Here is a 19,855-nt window from a genome sequence, read left to right as displayed (position 1 = left end):
GATAATATATGTGTGGAAATATTCCAGATGAGCATTTTAAAAATCCAAAATAATGTATATGTGTTTGAGTTATTTATTTTTATTTCACTATTTATTTTATTTTAAAGATTTATTTGTTTATATCATTTTACACGTTTGTCTGAATGTATGTCTATGGACCACAAGCATGCAGTACCAATAAATGTCAGAAGAAGGTGTCAGATCCACTGGAACTGGAGTTACAGGTAGTTGTTAGTCATTATGAAGGTGCTGGGATTTGAACCAGGGTCCTCTGGAAGATTAGCCTATGCTCTTAGCCATGGAGCTATTTCTTCAGCTCATTGCATGTATTTGTAATCTCAGAAAGGAGAAGTCCAAATAAAACTAGTTTTGTCATGGCTTTTTCTCACTTGTGTCCAGGGTTGGAGTTTGTTAGGGAAAAGAAACTACAATTCATTGATAACTAATGTTAATGATATTTGTTGTCATCAGCCACCTTCTAACCTGAGTCACCAACAACCACTTCTGAATAATCTTTGAAGAATTGTGTGTGTTCCCCAAAAGACAAACAACATAAACAGAGGAAATTCTATTTATCCACTAATTAAAAAAAAAAGATGGTTACATTTTCCTTGTAAACTGATTATTTCTGGTTAAAATACAGTAGGTATCCACAGTGCCCTTTCTTTCATATTCTGTGCACAAAGGTGACTGTTACCTGTTGAAACTCAACCCTGGTCTAATATTTCTATTATTGTTCCTGGGAAACTCCCTAGCCTGTCAGCAAAGATGTCAGAAAAATCCAGCATTGTTCATGGACCAAGAGGCATCTTTGTCACCCAAGATGCAATGGCTGCTAAAAACAGGAAGCGTGGCGGGGATGCAAGTGTGGATAAGGGAGATGAGCTGTTGTCCAAGCAGCAGGGCGAATCCAGCAGGCCAAAGATGACCCAGCCAGAGCCTGACGCTGATTGCCGCTTCTCTCCACGTTTGATGAAATATTCATGCCTCTGCCCTCCTCTCTGCAAGCACTATTGATTCCTTGTATAAACGCTGCTATATTTAGTCTAGACAAATGGAATGTAGATCACTGCTGAATAAATTGGATGAAAGACTGGGATCTTGCCTGCCGCTTTTTCTCAGTCTTGGGCAATTATTTATAATCAAGGGCAGTTTTTGTAAGCTGAGGGTGATTTTTCACAATTTAGTGATTAGTCTGTGAACAAAGGCAAGCAGTTAGACACAGTCATTTCTGTTGGGATAGCAGCTTAAGAAGTCAAATTACCCTTGGAGGTTTGCGATGACTGTTACAGAGCACTGTGGGATTTTATTCCTTATCTTTTTTCTTGTTTGTTTATTTGAGTAATTTTAAGGGTTTGACGTTTATAGTTTATGAACAATAAAGAAAGCTCAAGGGTCTTTTGAATTATTTTATATTTTGTGTTTATAGGGTAAGATTCTGACGTTCAATTATTAAGATTTCCATGAACAACACTGAGGACTATAGTTTGGCCTATTAAAGATAAAAATGAAGTATATTATTAACAACATTACTTTAGGCTGGATTCATGAAAATTTTGAGTTAATGTTCAAACTCTCACATCACTCCACAGTCTTGACTAGAAGTTCTGCATTGCCCATTACAGCTAAGAGACCTAGGCAACCATCTTGTTTTCAAACTTGTCACAATTCATTTATTTGTTTGAACAAGGGTAATGTCATAAAAAGTCACTGTCTGTGAAACCATAGTTTATTAATAAATCATTTTCCGATCATCATTAAGTTGCTACATGCAGTATTGATGGTTCAAACTTCAGATCTACACATTGGAATATAGCCACTGTTGCAAAGGAAGATTGACAGCAGTCTGCATGCCTGCGCTCACGCATGTGTGCAGCATGGCTTGATCGGCACTCACAAGCATTCACATGAGAGGCCTGGCATCTCTAAACAGGATCACTGGGAGTTTTCCTTCAAGCCCTGAAAATAAATCATAAATCTGCATAGAGTACAAACTTGATAATTCCCAATCTGGGATGTTCAAACCTATGTAGATGTGGAACATTCAAAAGTGATGAGTATTTCTAATGATTTAAGAGATATGGAAAGCTGAAAACAAGTAGAGTCAAGGTCACCCAGATTCTCACCCAAAGTACTGCTGTCATCTGTCCTCTATGTCACTCTTTGTATCAGAACTTATGGACTAATGTAACTGAGAAGTCTGTGTGTGTGTGTGTGTGTGTGTGTGTGTGTGTGTGTGTGTGTGTGTGTACATGAATAGTTATGGCTGGATATTTTGTCTTTTCTTGTTCTCAAGTCCTGAGGCTCAATAGTTAGAATGATGTCTAATATTTAAGGGGCTCAATAAAGATTTATGTCATTTGGTTATCATAGTGTAATTACCAGTTTATTACTGATTTTTAAGGATTTATTTTTTAGGGATTCATATGTTTTTGAGCATGTGTGTGTGAATGAGTGTGCATGTTTATATATCTGTGATGGCATATGCACATGCATGCACCTATTTGTGGAGGCCAGAAGACAACCTTGGGTATCATTCCTTAACTACAGCAGTATCTGTCGCTGGCTGGTCATTGAGCCTCAAGGATCTATCTACCTGTCTTCACCTTCCCAGTACTAGGATTACAGGCATGCAACACCATTCTCAACTGTTGTTTTTAAATGTAGGTTCCAGGGATTGAATTGGTGTCCTTATGCATATAATTTATCAGCTGACCTCTCTCCCCAGCCAATGACTACTTTTTTTTTTAATCAAATGGATATGACATGGTTTATTTAGGTGTTCTTCTAGTTGGTGACTATGATGTTAATAATAAAAATCTCCAGATTACAACACATCATTGAAGCTTTTTCTCCTTAGGATTGTCTCTGTGTGACTTACTCCCAGAGGTGCCAAACCTGAATCAAATGATAGAAATGTTTAAGACTTCATGGTTCAAATTGTAGATTGATTTTTGGAAATTTTATACCAATTGGAAGTTCCACTTTCAATAAATAATTTAGTCATGTTCTTACCTTATAAAACGGGCATTATGCAGCAGATATCTATACATGTTCATGTATATACACGTATATATGTGATTCTTAGGAACTACATAGTGATGTTTCATTTTATTAATGGTTTCTTTATTTACCAATGAAGGTGATTTTTAGTTACTGAATTGTTTTTATTTTCTAATATTTATAGAAATCAGCATTTTGTTTCAAGAGTTGCTTATATGGTTTTGATCTGCTAGCCAATCGTTATTGGTGAATTATTTTAGTGTACAGAAAATTTCCATTTTTATATAAAAGACAAAAACAACAATTTTTACTAAAAGGTGTGCTGTACATACTCTGAGTGACTGTCCTCATTTGAGCCTTTAATTACTGTTCTTATGATCATCTCTGCTTTAGTGGTGATGAGGCTGAGGCTTGGTGGAGATAACAGCATTCACAGGCTTATGCAAGTAGGGGAATTGTAACAAGCATTGGGTTTCAGAATAGAGGTTGAAACTGGCAGCTTGCATGTCCTGGTTGACTTACTGAACCATTTTCCTAGGCTTCTCAGAAAGTTAAAGTATTTTAAATATTTTTGCAATTAAAATTTCTGGTTATTTCTGTCTATGCTGGGTGTTAGAGCTAAGTAGTGGTTCACTAATTTTAAAGAGGTATAACCCTGGCTTCCAAAAGAGCCATTGTCTTTAACTTGACCTGTTTCACGTAATTATAAAATTTCTCTGATTCCTCCAGGTAGATATATTCCTCAGAATATTTAACCATCAGTTTGGCCTGGGCACTGACCAATCAGAGTAGACATTAGTCATAAACAACCACCATCTGGAGAGCTTCTCGGGCTATGCTTTCCCTGCTTAAAATTTTCCTTCAGGGGGCAGCATGCTTATCTACTCAAATTGTGCTAGACACTTCATATATATTATCAAATTCAATTTTTATAAATTTAAATATTGTCTTCTAAAGTTATACTTGGGTCATCAGATTTTTTTTTCCTTTGGTGGTTTGATTAAATATTTACTTGAAGTTCTCTCATTCTTCTTCCTCTCTTGTTTATTTTAAGAATGAGGTTTCCACGATTTAAATGATTACTATTTAAAAACCAGTACTTAGGCCCTTGGCTGCTCTCACTTCTTCATGTGTAGACTTGGCCCGTTGTTATGGTTAATCACCATTATCTGGATTTGGATGTAGATTGTCCCCGTTTCTCCCCTAGGTCTGCTGGTGATGCAGATGTATTGCATTGCCCGCTTAACTTAAGGTAGAACTCATCTTCTATCCTTGATTATAAAACTTTTTATAAGTCTGTGAATTGAGTTGTGACAGAAATTCCCTGTTTGTATGACATCTTTCTTTCATCTTGCATTTCTTGGTCTTCATTGGCTTAAGTTTGTTTAAGTGGTCCAGTCTAATAAATTTTATGAATGATTTTTGATACCAGTAGCTGAATCCATCTGTTTGAAAACAGACAACTGTAGAAAGATTCAGAGCAGAATACATGCTACTGAGTGACAATTAACCCTTTACCAAATCTTATGTAGAACACAAATTTTACAGCAGTGTAAAGCAGTGATGGTGCTATTCCTTTATGCGTGTGAACACGTGTGCTGCAGAAGATAGTGTTCTTTGTTTACCAATCAGTGTGCTAATTTCCAAACCTCTGTCCCCCGTTCTCTGTCTTCTGTCCTGTGTCTCCAGTGGATGTGAAATCAGAGGTTCCTATGGGCCTGGAGCCTATCTCACCTTTAGACCTAAGGACAGACCTCAGGATGATGATGCCCGTGGTGGATCCTGTCGTCCGTGAGAAGCAACTGCAGCAAGAGCTGCTTCTTATCCAACAGCAGCAACAGATCCAGAAGCAGCTCCTAATAGCAGAGTTTCAGAAGCAGCATGAAAATCTGACACGGCAGCACCAGGCACAACTTCAGGAGCACATCAAGGTAGCAAATGTGTCTTTGTCTCTGACCTTCTCAATCAGGGCATCTGCACCACACTGTGGGCATAAGGCCAGCCCATGCGAGCACTGATGGGGAAGTTCACTGTGATTAAGTCATGGATGTGTGGCTTGAAGGAAATTGTGGTTGTACTAGTTGGAAACTTGGGTAAGTACCTGGTAAGCACTTGCTTGGCTGTTGGGAGAGCTCTGCCACTCCTACCTTTTACCTCACAGACTCACCTAGAGTGACAGGAACTTGCCATTCCCATGTATACCTTCTCCTGTGTGTTCCCTTTCCCCTGTAGTCACCACCAAGGTGACTGAAAGGCCCAGGTTATGCTGCTAAAGAAGCTATGTGCACTATTTATCAAGAAGGGTAAATTTACCTTGTGAATAGAAACAGCCTTCTTCTGCTGTTTGGTTCCCAGTCTAGGTCAATACAAGTTGTTCCTTATAGGAATGATATCATATGGCATATAATCAAAATAAAAATATAATAATATCATGAAAAGTTGAAGGGATTTTGTTTGTTTGTTTGTTTTTCGAGACAGGGTTTCTCTGTGTAGCTTTGCGCCTTTCCTGGATCTAGCTCTGTAGACCAGGCTGGCCTCAAACTCACAAAGATCTGCCTGCCTCTGCCTCCCAAGTGCTGGGATTAAAGGCGTACGGCACCACCACCAGGCGAAGGGATTTTTATATGTAAAAACTGGATAAATGTTTTAATGTTTTTATAGACTGTTATGTCAGAGGAAATATAACAATAGCTCAGAATTTTTGCTGACATCTGGTGATTGTATATGTGCCGAATTACTTTTTTCTTCTTTGGTGTATTCACTGGAAAACATCACTGTAGCTTTACTAGTTTTTTTGTTTGTTTGTTTTAATAATTGGCAAGGATATTTATCAATAGAGATCTGGCAGGGGATGGTAGCACATGGTCCTCATCTCAAAACTTGGGAATTGGAGAGGGGAAGATCTAAACTTGGAAATAACCTGGGCTCCAGAATGAGCCAATGTTTTAAAATTGTAAGAAAGCACAAGGATGTTTTGGTTCAATAAAATAGATACTATTAAAAGCACAAAATATTTACAGTAAAATTTTATTTTATAATCAACTTCAAAGATGACGTAAGGGTAATATTCAATAGAATTATGCATTTTGTTGTATTTTATTATACTATTTTTAGTCATGTAATCTCTTGTATATCAAGTACAAATATGTGAATATGGCATTAATACAGATAACTAAATTATAACATTAAATTACAATGTCTAAAAAGATAAAAGTACTATTTTCTTCCCCATTTTCCTTGTTCTGCAAGGTATATTATCTGCAGAGAAGGCTCTTCAATGACTAATGTAAAATATAGTCTCTTTCCTTTACTAGTGAAGTTTACTGAAGACTTTCATAGTGTTGTCCTATGAAACACATTTAAAATAAGAATGAAGGACTTTGTGTGTGTGTCCTCAGCGACATTGTTGTCTCATGCCTGTTTTTTACATATGAGTGGCCTTCACTGAGTTTGTACATTTATTTTTGAGTAAATGCCAAAGTGTTCTTTCACGTTGACCCTTGAACCAGTAATAGAAGCATTGATGTCTAGGTTGCTTTCCCCATCCTTCCAGGCATCTTAACAGGGCCATGAGGCGTGAGTAAGATTACATTCATCCCCATGCTTCAAGATCTGAATAACTATATGGCTCATTTTCTTTTGTGTTTGAGTCACTTTCCCTGAGTACCAAGCCATGCTGATAAGCTACTTGCATTGTCTGGTTTTTGATTTCTTTTCATTAATGGTTGGTGCCATTGTTACCGCTAAAGTCACTTGTGAGTAATTTATCATTTGACCACTCAGAACCTAAGAGTAGCAAGTAGGTAATTCCTTCTGTGTCACAAACAAAATAACATGGCAGGTTGATTGGCACCTGGAAAAGAGGCACTCGAGAGAGTAAGAATCATGAGATGGTTAAAAGGGAACTGTAGCTTTAAGACGATGGTTTCCCTACGTAGTGCATTCTTTTGTTAGAGGCTGAAGATGTGTTTACATCTTTCTTCTTTTAACGATTAGGAAGTTATATACTCCCTTAACTTTTTTATTTTGCTTTGTTACTGCCTTATGGGTAACATTAATTTAGATTTATTTGCATGAGGAAGACAGTACCTCAGGATTTAGTGGCATTAGCTTTTGAACTCTGGTTCTTCTTGCAGTTAGCACCTGCTGCCTTCTGTTCTAGTCTCCTAGTTTCTACCTAGCCAACTGAAGTAGAGACTTCTTCAGTAGTAACTCTTCAAAGCTACACAGATTGTGGCTAGAATGTAGGTGCTCAAAATTGTGTTGTCTTCGCCAGTCTGTCCAAAAAGCTCCTAAGTCACCATGGCTCATTCAGGCTAAAATAGAAATAAACACGTTAAGTTTTACTTCATTTTAATTTTTTAGACATACCCCATTCCCATAATCTTTTTTGTAAGTAGTGACTATGGTAATGAATGTGTATGCTTTTCCATTTCTAGAAGTTTCTATAGTTTGATTTCATTGAAGTTTTGGATAAAGTATTGAATCAATTTGACCAGTCTCAATACTGATATAGAATTGACATTGTAACAGAATTTAAACATAACTATGGCTTCCTAAATAACAGTGATATATTTGAGAACATCCATTAAGTGGATGGTATATAAAAACAAAGCACCAAGATATTAAGATATAATATGGAGAATAAACAGAAATACTCCTAACCATATGCTTTAGATTGGGTAAGGCTGTCATACTTAGCATAAAAAAATGGCCCTCTTGTTGCTCCAGCAAGAAGGTCCTGATAACATTCCACAGAGCTTTGAATTTTTGTTCCATTATTTGCTATAAAATACAGGTTTTTAGATAACTAATATTCAAAAGGATAAATTATGCTTTAGTTATTAAGCAATAAATAGTAATAATTGAAATGATATCATTCAAAACTAAAACCTAAATTTCCCATGAATTATGTATATGATCTGTGAGGGACGTTATTGTCTTGCTTATAATGCACTGAGGTTCTGAACAGCTTTAGTATCTTGTCAGAGCTCAGACCTGGAAATGCCAGACGCTCAATAGGACTTGAGAGACTTGTTCTTCAGTGAGTACATTTGCTTTTCTTCAAATATATGTATTTCTCCAGCTAAAAGGAAACTGATACCTTAAAATGCCATAACAAATAACCTCGTCTTTTTGTTATGTATGGTTTGAAGTAAATTCAGAGGATTCAGAAAACTAGACATGAATGCATGGAAGTACAGTTTGTGGAAGTGACTTCTTTTGGATCTATGTCTCTAATCTAGAAGTTTTCCTGTGTTAGGTGACAGTTCTGAACTTCCTATTATCTTCTAGAGAAGTATATAGATGTGTAGTTCACTTCACTTTAACAAGAACTTTCTCTGTGAAGGGGGTAGTCAGTGTTTGTACTGTTTCGGGCAGGCTTTCCCCAAAGTAACCCTCACTGCTGTCCTATCCACGGCAGTTTTATACTGTATCTCAGGATAAGAACTGATTGTCTATTTATAGTGTGAGAGACTTTGTGAAATAGACATCTGGGCTGTCTCTGCCTTTGCATGTTCCTATGTTTTGTAGACACACAGGGAAAGAAACTAAAGGTTCAAGTCAACAGCATTCACATGACCTTAGTGGATTTGGTAATAATTTTTGATAGGGATCCACAAATGATGAAATTATCTGAAACCTTACTTGTTGTAGATATCAAAACCTTTTAGTTTCCTGTCTTTATATTTCAATCATAATAAGGTGGTTGAAGCACAAACTAAATACTATCAAGTTCCAAAAGTTAAAACATTGCGATTTGGGGCAGTGAGTGATGACTTTGAAGCTTAAAGAAATTGCACACTCTCATGTCTTTCTCTTCTCGCAAGTTGCAACAGGAACTTCTAGCCATAAAACAACAGCAAGAACTCCTAGAAAAGGAGCAGAAACTGGAGCAGCAGAGGCAAGAACAGGAAGTAGAGAGGCATCGCAGAGAGCAGCAGCTTCCTCCTCTCAGAGGCAAAGATAGAGGACGAGAAAGTAAGAGGCACCAGGGTAATGGACGCACTCTCTTCCCGAACCTCAAGGAACCGATAAATCATGGAAATAAGCCTGTCCAAACTGTCCTTGTCTAGTTAAAGGAATAACCTGTAGACTAAACTGCCCTCTCCTATCAGCTCTGCAGAGCATAATGAGAAATAAACAGCATTGCCAAAGACACAGGCTTGTTCTTTGGACTTTAAAAATACCATCACACTAAAGTGATTGAATGTAAGACTCCCTTTTCGGTAATAAAGTTATGTCTACATGTTTTTATTTCTTCTCTCTTCCTGCCCAAGCAGTCCACGTTCTGAACATCATAATGTGCCTCCTTCCCTTTTGTTGTTCTTAAACACAAGGCAGAACATTTGCAAAATTATGGTCCACAAGAGGGAGACAGATCCAAATAATTGCCCTCTATCCAGTCAGTTCAAACTCAGGCCGTTGCAAAGTTTAAAGTGTGGTGATTTGAACTGAAATTATCAACAGAATGTATTTGTTTAATAATCAAATGAGTTTTAAAACAATGTTGATTTTTTTAACAAGAAACTCAGAAGTGATTATTTTAATGTATTGTAATAATCTACAACACTCCCCGAGATTCTTGATTTAAAAAAAAAATAAAATTAAAAACTAGAGTTTTATTCCTATTTATTTTTTTGTTCTTGTCAATTGTGGATTGAACATAGGGCTTTACAAATACTAGGCAAGCATTGTACCATTAACTCCCCAACCCTAAGCAATTTTCTTTTTAAACTTAAAGATGAATGGATGGTAGTTCTAGGAATTCTGTTCCTATAAAAATGATCAAAGAACTCATTGAAGGTATTTTGAAAATTTGTAATGTAAGTAACAGTTACAAACAGGACTCTGCCATTTTCTAAAGCCATTGTAGATTCTGTTTTGTTTTGTTTTGTTTTGTTGTAGGAAAATTCCATATGCTGTGGCCAGTGATATTTCCTCGGTAACTGTTGTTGAGTGTTCTTGAGTGGTGGGAGGAAGTAACCACAGGCCGTGTCTGTTTCCCTGTGTGTGTTTCAGGGGCAGTGGCAAGCACAGAAGTAAAGCAGAAGCTTCAAGAATTCCTGTTGAGTAAATCAGCAACAAAAGACACTCCAACCAATGGAAAGAATCATTCCGTGAGCCGCCATCCCAAGCTCTGGTACACGTATGTTCTGTGTTTAGCTGTTTTCATCCTGAGTGTAAAGAGCAGGGGTTCTACCTTAGGCTGACCTGGGCAGAAATCCTGAGCCCTGCCCCTTCTCAGGCTTGCATGGCCCATGAGAAGTTCCTGGAAATCTCTAAGGATCAGCTTTTTTTTTTCTCTACACAAAGGACCACAGCACCTGCCTCTGGAGTTACTGGGAAGGTCCTGAGAAAAAATATAACAGTACATAGGGGCAAGCCATGCTCAGTTAGCATTAGCGTGTGTCACTGAAGGCAGGGAGTACATTATCTTCTTCGTTGAGTGAGTAACTGGCATCTGGGTGGAACCCAGAGATGGTGTAATCCTCAGATAGTCCCTCCGATATCTGTGCAGAATTTGCGAATGTTTAGCAGACTGTGGCTTAGTTTTGTTCCACTTGGCTTAATATAAAATGGAAACCAGAGTTATTTTGAGAAATTCAGATGATTTTTGGTCTTTTCAAAAGGAAGACAGAAAAGTGAAGGGCAGGGAGGAAGATAAACAAGCCTAAGCCTTTAGTGGCTCCTTCAGCCCCTCCCACTGTACCTCACTTCTTCTTCTTCTTCTTCTTCTTCTTCTTCTTCTTCTTCTTCTTCTTCTTCTTCTTCTTCTTCTTTTTTGGTATTTTGAGACAGGTTTCTCTGTGTAGCTTTGCGCCTTTCCTGGAACTCACTCTGTAGCCCAGGCTGGCCTTGAACTCATAGAGATCCATCTGGCTGTGCTTCCTGAGTGCTGGGATTAAAGGCGTGCGCCACCGCCCGGCTGTACCTCACTTCTTTCCACCCAGTGAAATAATGGTTTGGCTTCTGAGATGCAAACTGAAGACAAGATACACAGTGCTCCTGGCACTTTCCTGCGACCATGCTTCCCAAGTCCAACAGAGATATTCCATAAAATACACTTCTTTTCGCTATGAGATAGGAATGATTTTTTTTTCAGATCAAAGACTAGATATATAAATCACATTTGATAATAGGATAGAAGATAATGGGTTCATTTCTCTCATAAATGTGTTTGTTGAATGGCCTTAAGACTTTATGTGTATATTTTTCATCCCTCACATCAAGGACAGGAAGTATATCCTAACTATTTATAGAATTTAGAAGCATCCCGAGAATTTTGCAGAAAAGTTACTATACTTTGAAGTCTGTAGGTATACACCCTCTTCTTTTCCCAAAACTGAGGTATCAGGCAGAGTACAAAAAAAATCTTAGACATTTGAACAATTGTGTCCTATGTGTTTATCAGTTGATCTGAGAAACCAGTCAGTATAATAAAGTATTCTGAAAGAAATATAATTTTGTTTCCTAAAATTATCTGCAGAGTATGTGATTGATTCATTGTGCTTTCTAAGTTAAAACATTTTAAGAAAAAATAACATAATTTTCTAATGAGAAACAACTATTAGCAAATAATTTATCCGCTGAAAATTCTTCAGCTGTTCCCTTGAGTGTGTTAGACATGGCTTCTCATGTCAGTAGTGATCTTTTCTTGTTTATATGGAATATAATTCCAGCTAACCATTAATTTCAGGAATTAGCTCTGTGGCTCTGGGAGATTTCCTTGAATTCTCAAATAATCAGCTTCTTTCTCTATAAAAAGGGCATAATGACACATTTTGATGCTTTTACCAGTTAGAAGTATGTGAAATGACCTTAAATAAGTTAATTGTTGAGAATGTATTTTTCAAATAAAGACCTGTAGTAGAACAGTGTGGTAGTGGCCCTGTGTCCTGGGCATTCTCTCCATTATTTATGATACTTGTGATGCTTGTATACACTGGGTAGTCTGAGTTAAGTCCTCTAAATTCTCCTTCAGTCGTACAATTGCTTCTTTTTCAATATAGCCATTCAAGAAAGAGAAAATATTTTAGAAGTTAGTTTTCTATTGAAGAGGAATGTGCTTTGTATTCTGCGTGTTAAGGTTGCCTGTGAGAGTCAGGCCTCTGAGGCCCTTGGCACTGTAACCTGCTCAGTACAAAGAGCCTCCTCATGCATTTGGCTGTGCTGTCTGGCAGTGACGAGGTCTTTGGACATGTTCTGTTCCCTTCCTCCATGGTTGTTCTAGAATGATGACTCCAAAGGGTCCAAATGGTAGCTTTTATTTTATTTTATTTTTTAGTATAACAATCTGAGTTCTTCTAATGAAGTGAAATTTCCCGTGCGAATGAAGTGGGCATTGCTAGAAATCATTCATCATAGGAATCATGCATCATTCCATATTTGCTGCAGTGCACTTGATGCATGAGGCTGTAGTTTGCATTCACTAAGGAGGAAGGACATAAATGCAGCTGGGACACACGGACAGCATGTGCAACTGATTGCTTCTGACTAACATGCACTGAAGTCAAGCATCAGTATTAACCTTCTTTATTTTTTTAGGGCTGCCCACCACACATCACTGGATCAAAGCTCTCCACCTCTTAGTGGAACATCTCCATCTTACAAGTACACATTACCAGGAGCCCAAGATGCCAAGGATGATTTCCCCTTGAGAAAAACTGGTAAGTTGGCACAGCAAGGAGAACACTGACTTTTTCATGACACACCTCCCGTTTGTGTTACTTCTAGATGAAAGTTAAAGAATTTGAAGTATTGGTAGTGCACCCTACAGTCACAGGCTGTTGAAATGGACTTGTGCACAAGCATGTGCATACATAAGCTCCCGTACATATACAGTGGCACAGAGCTGCGTGACTCCATTTCCTTATTTCTGTATGAGTCCCATACAGTATTTTTGTAAGATTGAAAAGTTTATCTTATTTTGATTAGGATAAAGGAAAATAGGGATGTCATTCCTCAGAAAAATACAACTTTTTCGTTTTAAAAAACCTATCCTGTCCTCTAGAGAAATATTTCCTCTTTTCTCCTTTCTTTAATCATTTAAACATGTCTGATAAGGATATTCTGTCCAACAATATTTTTTAATTTTAAAATTTCAAATGTCCATGTAGTGAACATCATGCTTCCTTCTGCGTAAGTTAGTTTCCTAGTGTTCTCCAGACTACTGACCTCAGTGAAAATGGGTCCCTATTAATCTACATTAATCTACATGTGAGGAACACAACTACACCCATAGGAACTTACAGTAAAACTTGCTTGGGGAGTGTCATGGTGAAGTTTTATTTAGAATTTAATGGACAGTATCATCTCTCTAAGTCATATATATTTCTTTTCCCATCTTATGTTCCCTTTGAATGTCACTAACAAGTGATATTTGATATGTATATACTCTTCCCACTATAATCAATATATTTAAATAGTAGATAACAAGATTTGTGTACATTCTGTTCTAAAGCTTTCAATGTTTAGAAACTGTAGCTTTTCAAAAGATTTAAAATGCTTACATCCATAGCTTCCAAACAGGTATTCATAGATAGTTGAGTCTATTGTATTTTACTCAAGTCTTGTTGGGGTGTTTCATCTCTGTAATTTGTGTATAAAATCCACAGAGTGGTGATTTCAAATAATTATATTTATTTTTCCAAGCAATTTTAAGTAATTAAAATGGATGTAGATTGAACAAACACATTGTGAAACTAATTTCTGTCAGATAATTTACCTATGGCATAATGAAGATTTAAAAATAAAATCAATCGTGAATAAGAATTTATTACCTTTCATTCACTTTATGTGGTCTCAGATGCAGGAAAAGGGTGCTTATGCTTCCCAAGGCAATCAGTGCCTTTTTATTCTTATAGGCTAGAGATTTTTATGTTTCTAGATGTTAGATATAGTTGAACACTTAGTAGGATCCAATATAAAGGAAAGAATGGCTGAGCTTCATGTATTGCATCTGAATTTTACGTTACTACCCACATATTACCTTATCTTTCTTCAAGTGAAGTTCTCTAGGACAAAAGAAGGTAAAGAAAAGATCAAGGCTTTACGTTCTTCTAAACGTTGGGGTTTGTTTTGTGAAAATTGCTTCATAAAGTGTGTGGGACTAACAGCCTTAATATTTAGTGGCTTGTGTTTTATTGACAAAAGTTCTGTGAACATTTCCATAGTCAGGGAAGGACCTGTCATGAAATAGCCCAAGCAGTCAGGAGCAGGAAAGAACAGTCAGTCTCCTTGTGGCAGAAGTCTCCTAACAAGTGATGTAGTCAAAAGACCTGTGTCTTCTGAGCATGTGGCCCAGATTGTCCTCTTACCACTGAGACTACACACTGACTTTGAGCTGATAGTGCCCTCGAGAGAAGGGGCATCTGGGCCCCCAAGCATCCACAAAGAAATTAAAAAAAAAAAAACAGCTAAGGAGTACTAAGAAGTTGGTGCTTTAGAGCCTCCTGTTTCCATGAGAACAGTTTGGTTTTTCCCATGAGAAGAATGAATAACAGGCTGTTAATTTAGTCTCATTGAAATTCCCAATCCAAAACACAATCATGTTCAAAGTTCATGTTATGATCCCTGATCTGAATGTGGGCACATATGTAAGAAGTTCCCTCTACCTCTTTATGTGATAATATATGTGAAAATCCATAGCTTGTCTAATGGTATATTTTCTATAGCTGCCCGATATTTGAAATGTGTTTATTTTCTGCTGAAAATCTAATATTTACAAAGTATCAGGCTGCTGATCTGCAAAACCAAACATTTTCAAACATTGTAGCAATAAAGTTCTTGAACCACTGTTAATACTTTGATATCACTAGGTTTTCAGAATATTCCTTGTTCAGTTCTCAATGTCTGATTAAGAAAAGTGTAATGTAATAAACCACAGAAGTTTTCTACATATAAAAGTACTTAGAGATGCTCTTCATTAATTACAAATAGGCAGAACTCTCCAATATCCAGACACATATCCATTTGGTATATGCCAATTGTGTTGTGAGAAAATTAAGTCTCATCTTTGTCTTTCATAGATCATTGAAAATTTTCAATAATATTTCAATTGTTAACTAAGACTTCAGCATTTGTTATATTCCACTGACTAGAATGTCACTTTGAAACATGTAAACAATAAAATTTTGCCATGATAAAATGTAAGTGGTGATTGGGGAAAGTGCTTAAGGAAATTTTTGTATACATCACACTGAACTGAATCTAGAGAACTGCCATAGATCATTGAGGAGAAGTACCAGCACAGCTAATACAGTCAGGCTTTGTCATTGCAGCCACATTTTCAACTTTTGCTGTCTACTTGAATGTTACTCCCAGACTTAAAGGAACTTGTTAAATCAGTCACTTCTGTCTTTTGAGCTGCATAGAATACTACGTAATGTTTATTTCTTTCACCCCTACTGTTTATTGAATTGCTTGTATTTATTGGTAAGGTTTAGAGAATAAAACTGAGTAAGAAAAGTCTTCATGGCTTTAAAAAGAGCCCTGGGATGTCCCTTCAGCAGGGAGAACAATTTGGAAGCTCTCTGAGCTCTCTGGACACCTGTCTTCAGACATGGACAACCTAGGTACATCAAGCTACAGATGCCTTCGATTCTCACAGGAATCTGAACTTTCTCATGCAAAGTGGACCTTTGCTTCCCTCCTCTTGGGAGGATCAGAATTACCCCCAATCTGTTTTAGCTAATAAGGTCCATTTGCTTTCTTTTAAAAAATAATTTATTTTTATTTTATGTGCATTGGTGTTTTGCATTCATGACAGTGTAAGGGTGTCAGACCCTTGGAACTGGATACAGACAGTTGTAAGCTGCCATGTTGGTCCTGGGAATTGAACCTGGGTCCTTTGAAGGAGCAGCCAATGCTCTTAATCACCGAGCCATCTCTATAGAGTTATTTTTTTTACATCCTTAAATGAATGGCTATGTGTGACTAGCTTTGAAGTTGGAAGTAACATATTTTTGCCCATACTTAAAGGATCTCTCACGAAGATTTCTTTGTTCCATAACACAAGAGTTAGCTTATAGGGACATTTGGAATATGCTTTGGCTGAAAATAGTGTTATTGCTATAGGGCTAGATTCCCCCCCCCCCTTCTACAGCACACTTCACCCTCCTTCTACAGCACACCACTGGATTGATAATAAAGTAGGGAGCTTCTGGGGCTTGGCACTTTCAAAAGATTGCATATTTCTCACAGAGATATTACATGCATGCTGACTTTGAACTGACCTTCAAAACCATTTAATTTGGATTCTGTTCCACTGAGTATGTGCATATGTTTCATAAAATATTATGACAAAAATTTCTAGAGATTTTATACTCTATTATATTATCGAGGTCTTACCCAGTGAACTTTGCCTTTCTTTGAATGTTATAATCTTTCCACTTAATACTTCTGAACAAAGCAAGCTGGCAGGGTATATTAACCTCTTAAAGTGCACAAGCCATATAAAGCTTGGCTTTGGCTAATAAGACCGTAGCAGCCCTACTGAAACACTCACTTTAATGGTCAGAAACACTAGAATATGACTCAAAGATGGAAGGGATCCAAACATAAGCTAAGGCTGTAGAAGGCCAATGGCATTTTCCACTTGGAATAAATTGGAAAGGAGACGGTTGAGATGTAGATCTTGGTAAATCTCCTGATGCAGCAGATGGCAGTCAGGATGGGGAACCTCGGTGACCTAGTCAAGGCATTGTAATCCAAAGTTAGCAAAAGAATGTTTCCTTAAAAGGTCTTCAGATCACTCCCATCCCCCTCTTCCCCTCTCCTCGTCTCCTTCTCTTCTTCCTCCTCATCTATAGTTCTGCATATTTCCTGGCATTTCAGAACTTGGCATAATGTCTAACAGAAGCATCGTGGTTAGTTATTTCAAGTCTTTACCATATAGGGAGATCTGTGCTGTGTTTATATTTTTACTTGACTTGTTTTTAATCAATAAACTTAGTTTTTAGAATAGTTTTTGACTATATGTGTTTGCATGCTTGTGGGCGTGTGCGTGTGTGTGTGTGTGTGTGTGCATGTGTGTGTATGTGTGTGTGCGCATTCATGTGTGTGGAGATCAGAGGTTGACACTGGGTGTGTCCCTTCATTGCTATTCACTTGCTTTTTTAACCAGGTCTGTTGATGAACCTGTAGCTCCCCAAATCCACTCCTCTAGCTAGGCAGCTTCTCTAGGCATTCCCCTGTCACTGCCTGCCACTGGGATTAGAGGTACACTCTCATGCCTATCTGACTTTTACTCGAGTATGGAGGATACAAACTCCAGACCTCATACTTGCTTCAGAAGTACTTCAGCCTCTGAGCCACCTCTCTTCCCTTCAGCCACTGTCAATACATTATGATTAATATGGTCTGTAGTTAACCTGAAAGTTCAGTGTAGCTGGAGAGCTTCTCTCCAGGTCCCACCAAGCCCCGGCAGTTCCTTAGCCCACTTATAAAATAAACATACAGACGCTTATATTATTTAAACTGCTTGGCCATTAGCTCAGGCCTACCATTGTCTAGCTCTTACTCTTATTTTCAGCCCATTTCTACTAATCTATACTTTGCCACGTGGCTCGTGGCTTACTGGTACCTTACATCTTCCTTGTCCTGGCGGCGGCTGCGGTATCCTCTTCTCCGCCTTCCTGTTCTCTCAATTTTCCTCTCTGCTAGTCACGCTTATACTTCCTGCCTGGCTACTGGCCAATCAGTGTTTTGTTTATACAGAGCAATATCCACAGCAGTTCAGTGTAACATAATGAGATGTTAGCTGTCTGTTATTATAACTTTACACAGCATTGTATCATTGCCTTTAAAACGCTGTTTCTCGTCTATTCCTACCAACCCTAAAATGAGTATGTAGTAGTTCTTTTCTTGGGCTGGAGACATGGCTCACTTGCTGTTCTTGCAGAAAACCTGAATTCAGTTCCTCCCAACACATGATGGTTCACAGTAATCTGTAACTCCAGTTCTGTGAGGATCCAGTGCCATCCTCTGGCATCCATAGGAGGCAGGCATGCACATGACATGACAAACATACATACTTGCAGGAGAAACACTCATACACAAAATATAAATGAATGAATCTGTAATTTTTTCCATGTAGTTGGATTTTGTTCAATAATGTCACATTGATAGACTCGTGCAGGATGTGGCCATTTCACAATGGCTTATTTTCCTTGGCATTTTTACTAGTCAGGGTTCTCTGGAGTAACAGAACTTATAGAACAAATCTCTCTATATATCTAGAAAAGGAATGTATTAGAATTATTACAGGCTGTGGTACAGCTAATCTAACAATGGCTGCCTATGAACAGAAGAAGATCCAAGAATCTAGTAGTTGTTCAGTCCATGAGACTGGATGTCTCAGCTGATCTTCATTATACACCAGAATCCTGGAGAAATGGGCTCTAATGCCAATGAAGGAGAGAACTTGTAAGCAAGGGTGAGCGCAAGCAGGCAAAAAAGAGAGAGAACATCTTTCTTCCATGTCCTGTATGTAGGCTGCCAGCAGCAGGTGTGGCCCCAATTAAAGGTGTATCTTCCGAGCTCAAAAGATTTATATTAAAGGTGCATCTTCCCACCTTAAATATCCAGATTAGCAGTGGATCTTCCTGATTCAAATGATTTAAGAAAAAAAATCACCAAAGGTGTGCCCAGCCTTTTGGATTTTTAGTTAATTCCATATGTAGTCAAGTTGACAACCAAGAATGGCTATTATAGCATTATATATTTAATCTTACTCTATGTTTTTTCAAGAAAAGAAGATAATCAAAAATTACCAATGAATAACATTTCTTTGTATTCATGAACCACAGTTGATTTTTCTATTTACCTGCTAAAGTTATTATGATTGCTCTGAAGTTTGGATGGTTGTGAATAGAGCTGTAAGATTTTGTGTGATGTTTCCAATTTAATTGAGCAAAATTCTGAGAAGGCTGTCCAGTTATTTGCCCCACATGTGATTGGTCTTACTTCTATTCCTCATGTCTTTCACTGAACAGAACACTCAGAGTTTAATAAAATTAAACTTATCAGTATGTTTTTTCATGGATAATGCTTTTAGCATTGTATTAAAAAGTACTGTTAAACATAGGAACATCTATTTTGTACTATTTGAAATTTTATGTCTCATACCTAACACGTAGGATTATAATCCATTTTGAGTTGATGCTAAGATTGTTGATGTCTTTGTTTAGATCCAGTATTTTGAAAGTGAATGCCCAATTTGGCCATCAAGCTGTTTCAAACACGAACAAACAAACAAAAACTATCATCCACTTTAAAAAAATTCATACCAATGCTATCGATAAGTGGGTCTGTATCAATTTGTTCACTTTCTAAAGCACATGCTTCATAAAGTACACAGGGTCCTCTGATCTCCTTTACAACATCTCCAAACAATCATCTCAGTGAAGAGCTATGTCTTTCAGAATCTCACTCTCGTGGTTGAACATTCTCTGTATTTGGTTTCTAAAACTGCTTTACAGTGAGTGCACTCACGAATTTAAAGGTAGAGGATAAAGTGTTCTAGATCTGATCAGTATTTAAAGCAAATTAATATTTTAGCCTGTTTCTTGCTCTCATTTTCTTTGTGTGTGTGTGTGTGTGCATGTGTGTGTGTATGTGTGTTTATGTGTGTGTATGTATGTGTGTGCGTGTGTATGTGTTTGTGTATTGTATGTGTGTATGTGTGTGTACGTTTGTGTGTGCGCCTGTGTGTGTATGTGTGTTTATGTGTGTGTATATGTGTGTGTATGTATGTGTGTGCGTTTGTGTATATGTGTTTGTGTATTGTATGTGTGTGTGTGTGTATGTTTGTGTGTGTGCGTGTGTGTATGTGTGTGCATGTTTGTGT

General features: G+C 37.6%; 1 protein-coding gene across 1 annotated transcript in view; it reads left to right on the top strand.

Moving 5' to 3' along the window:
- Positions 1–19,855, top strand: part of Hdac9 (histone deacetylase 9) — a 157,768-nt gene that overhangs the window by 79,761 nt on the left and 58,152 nt on the right. Inside the window, exons 2-5 of the mRNA XM_059279554.1 lie at positions 4,693–4,934; positions 8,835–8,985; positions 10,027–10,153; positions 12,553–12,674. Coding sequence (XP_059135537.1) covers positions 4,693–4,934; positions 8,835–8,985; positions 10,027–10,153; positions 12,553–12,674 — 642 coding nt within the window. The remainder of the gene's footprint in view (positions 1–4,692; positions 4,935–8,834; positions 8,986–10,026; positions 10,154–12,552; positions 12,675–19,855) is intronic.

This window comes from Peromyscus eremicus, chromosome 14 (assembly GCF_949786415.1).
Source record: "Peromyscus eremicus chromosome 14, PerEre_H2_v1, whole genome shotgun sequence".
Lineage (NCBI taxonomy): Eukaryota > Metazoa > Chordata > Mammalia > Rodentia > Cricetidae > Peromyscus > Peromyscus eremicus.
The sequence above is the reverse complement of the archived record's forward strand: the minus strand, read 5'-3'. Positions and strand labels throughout refer to the sequence as shown.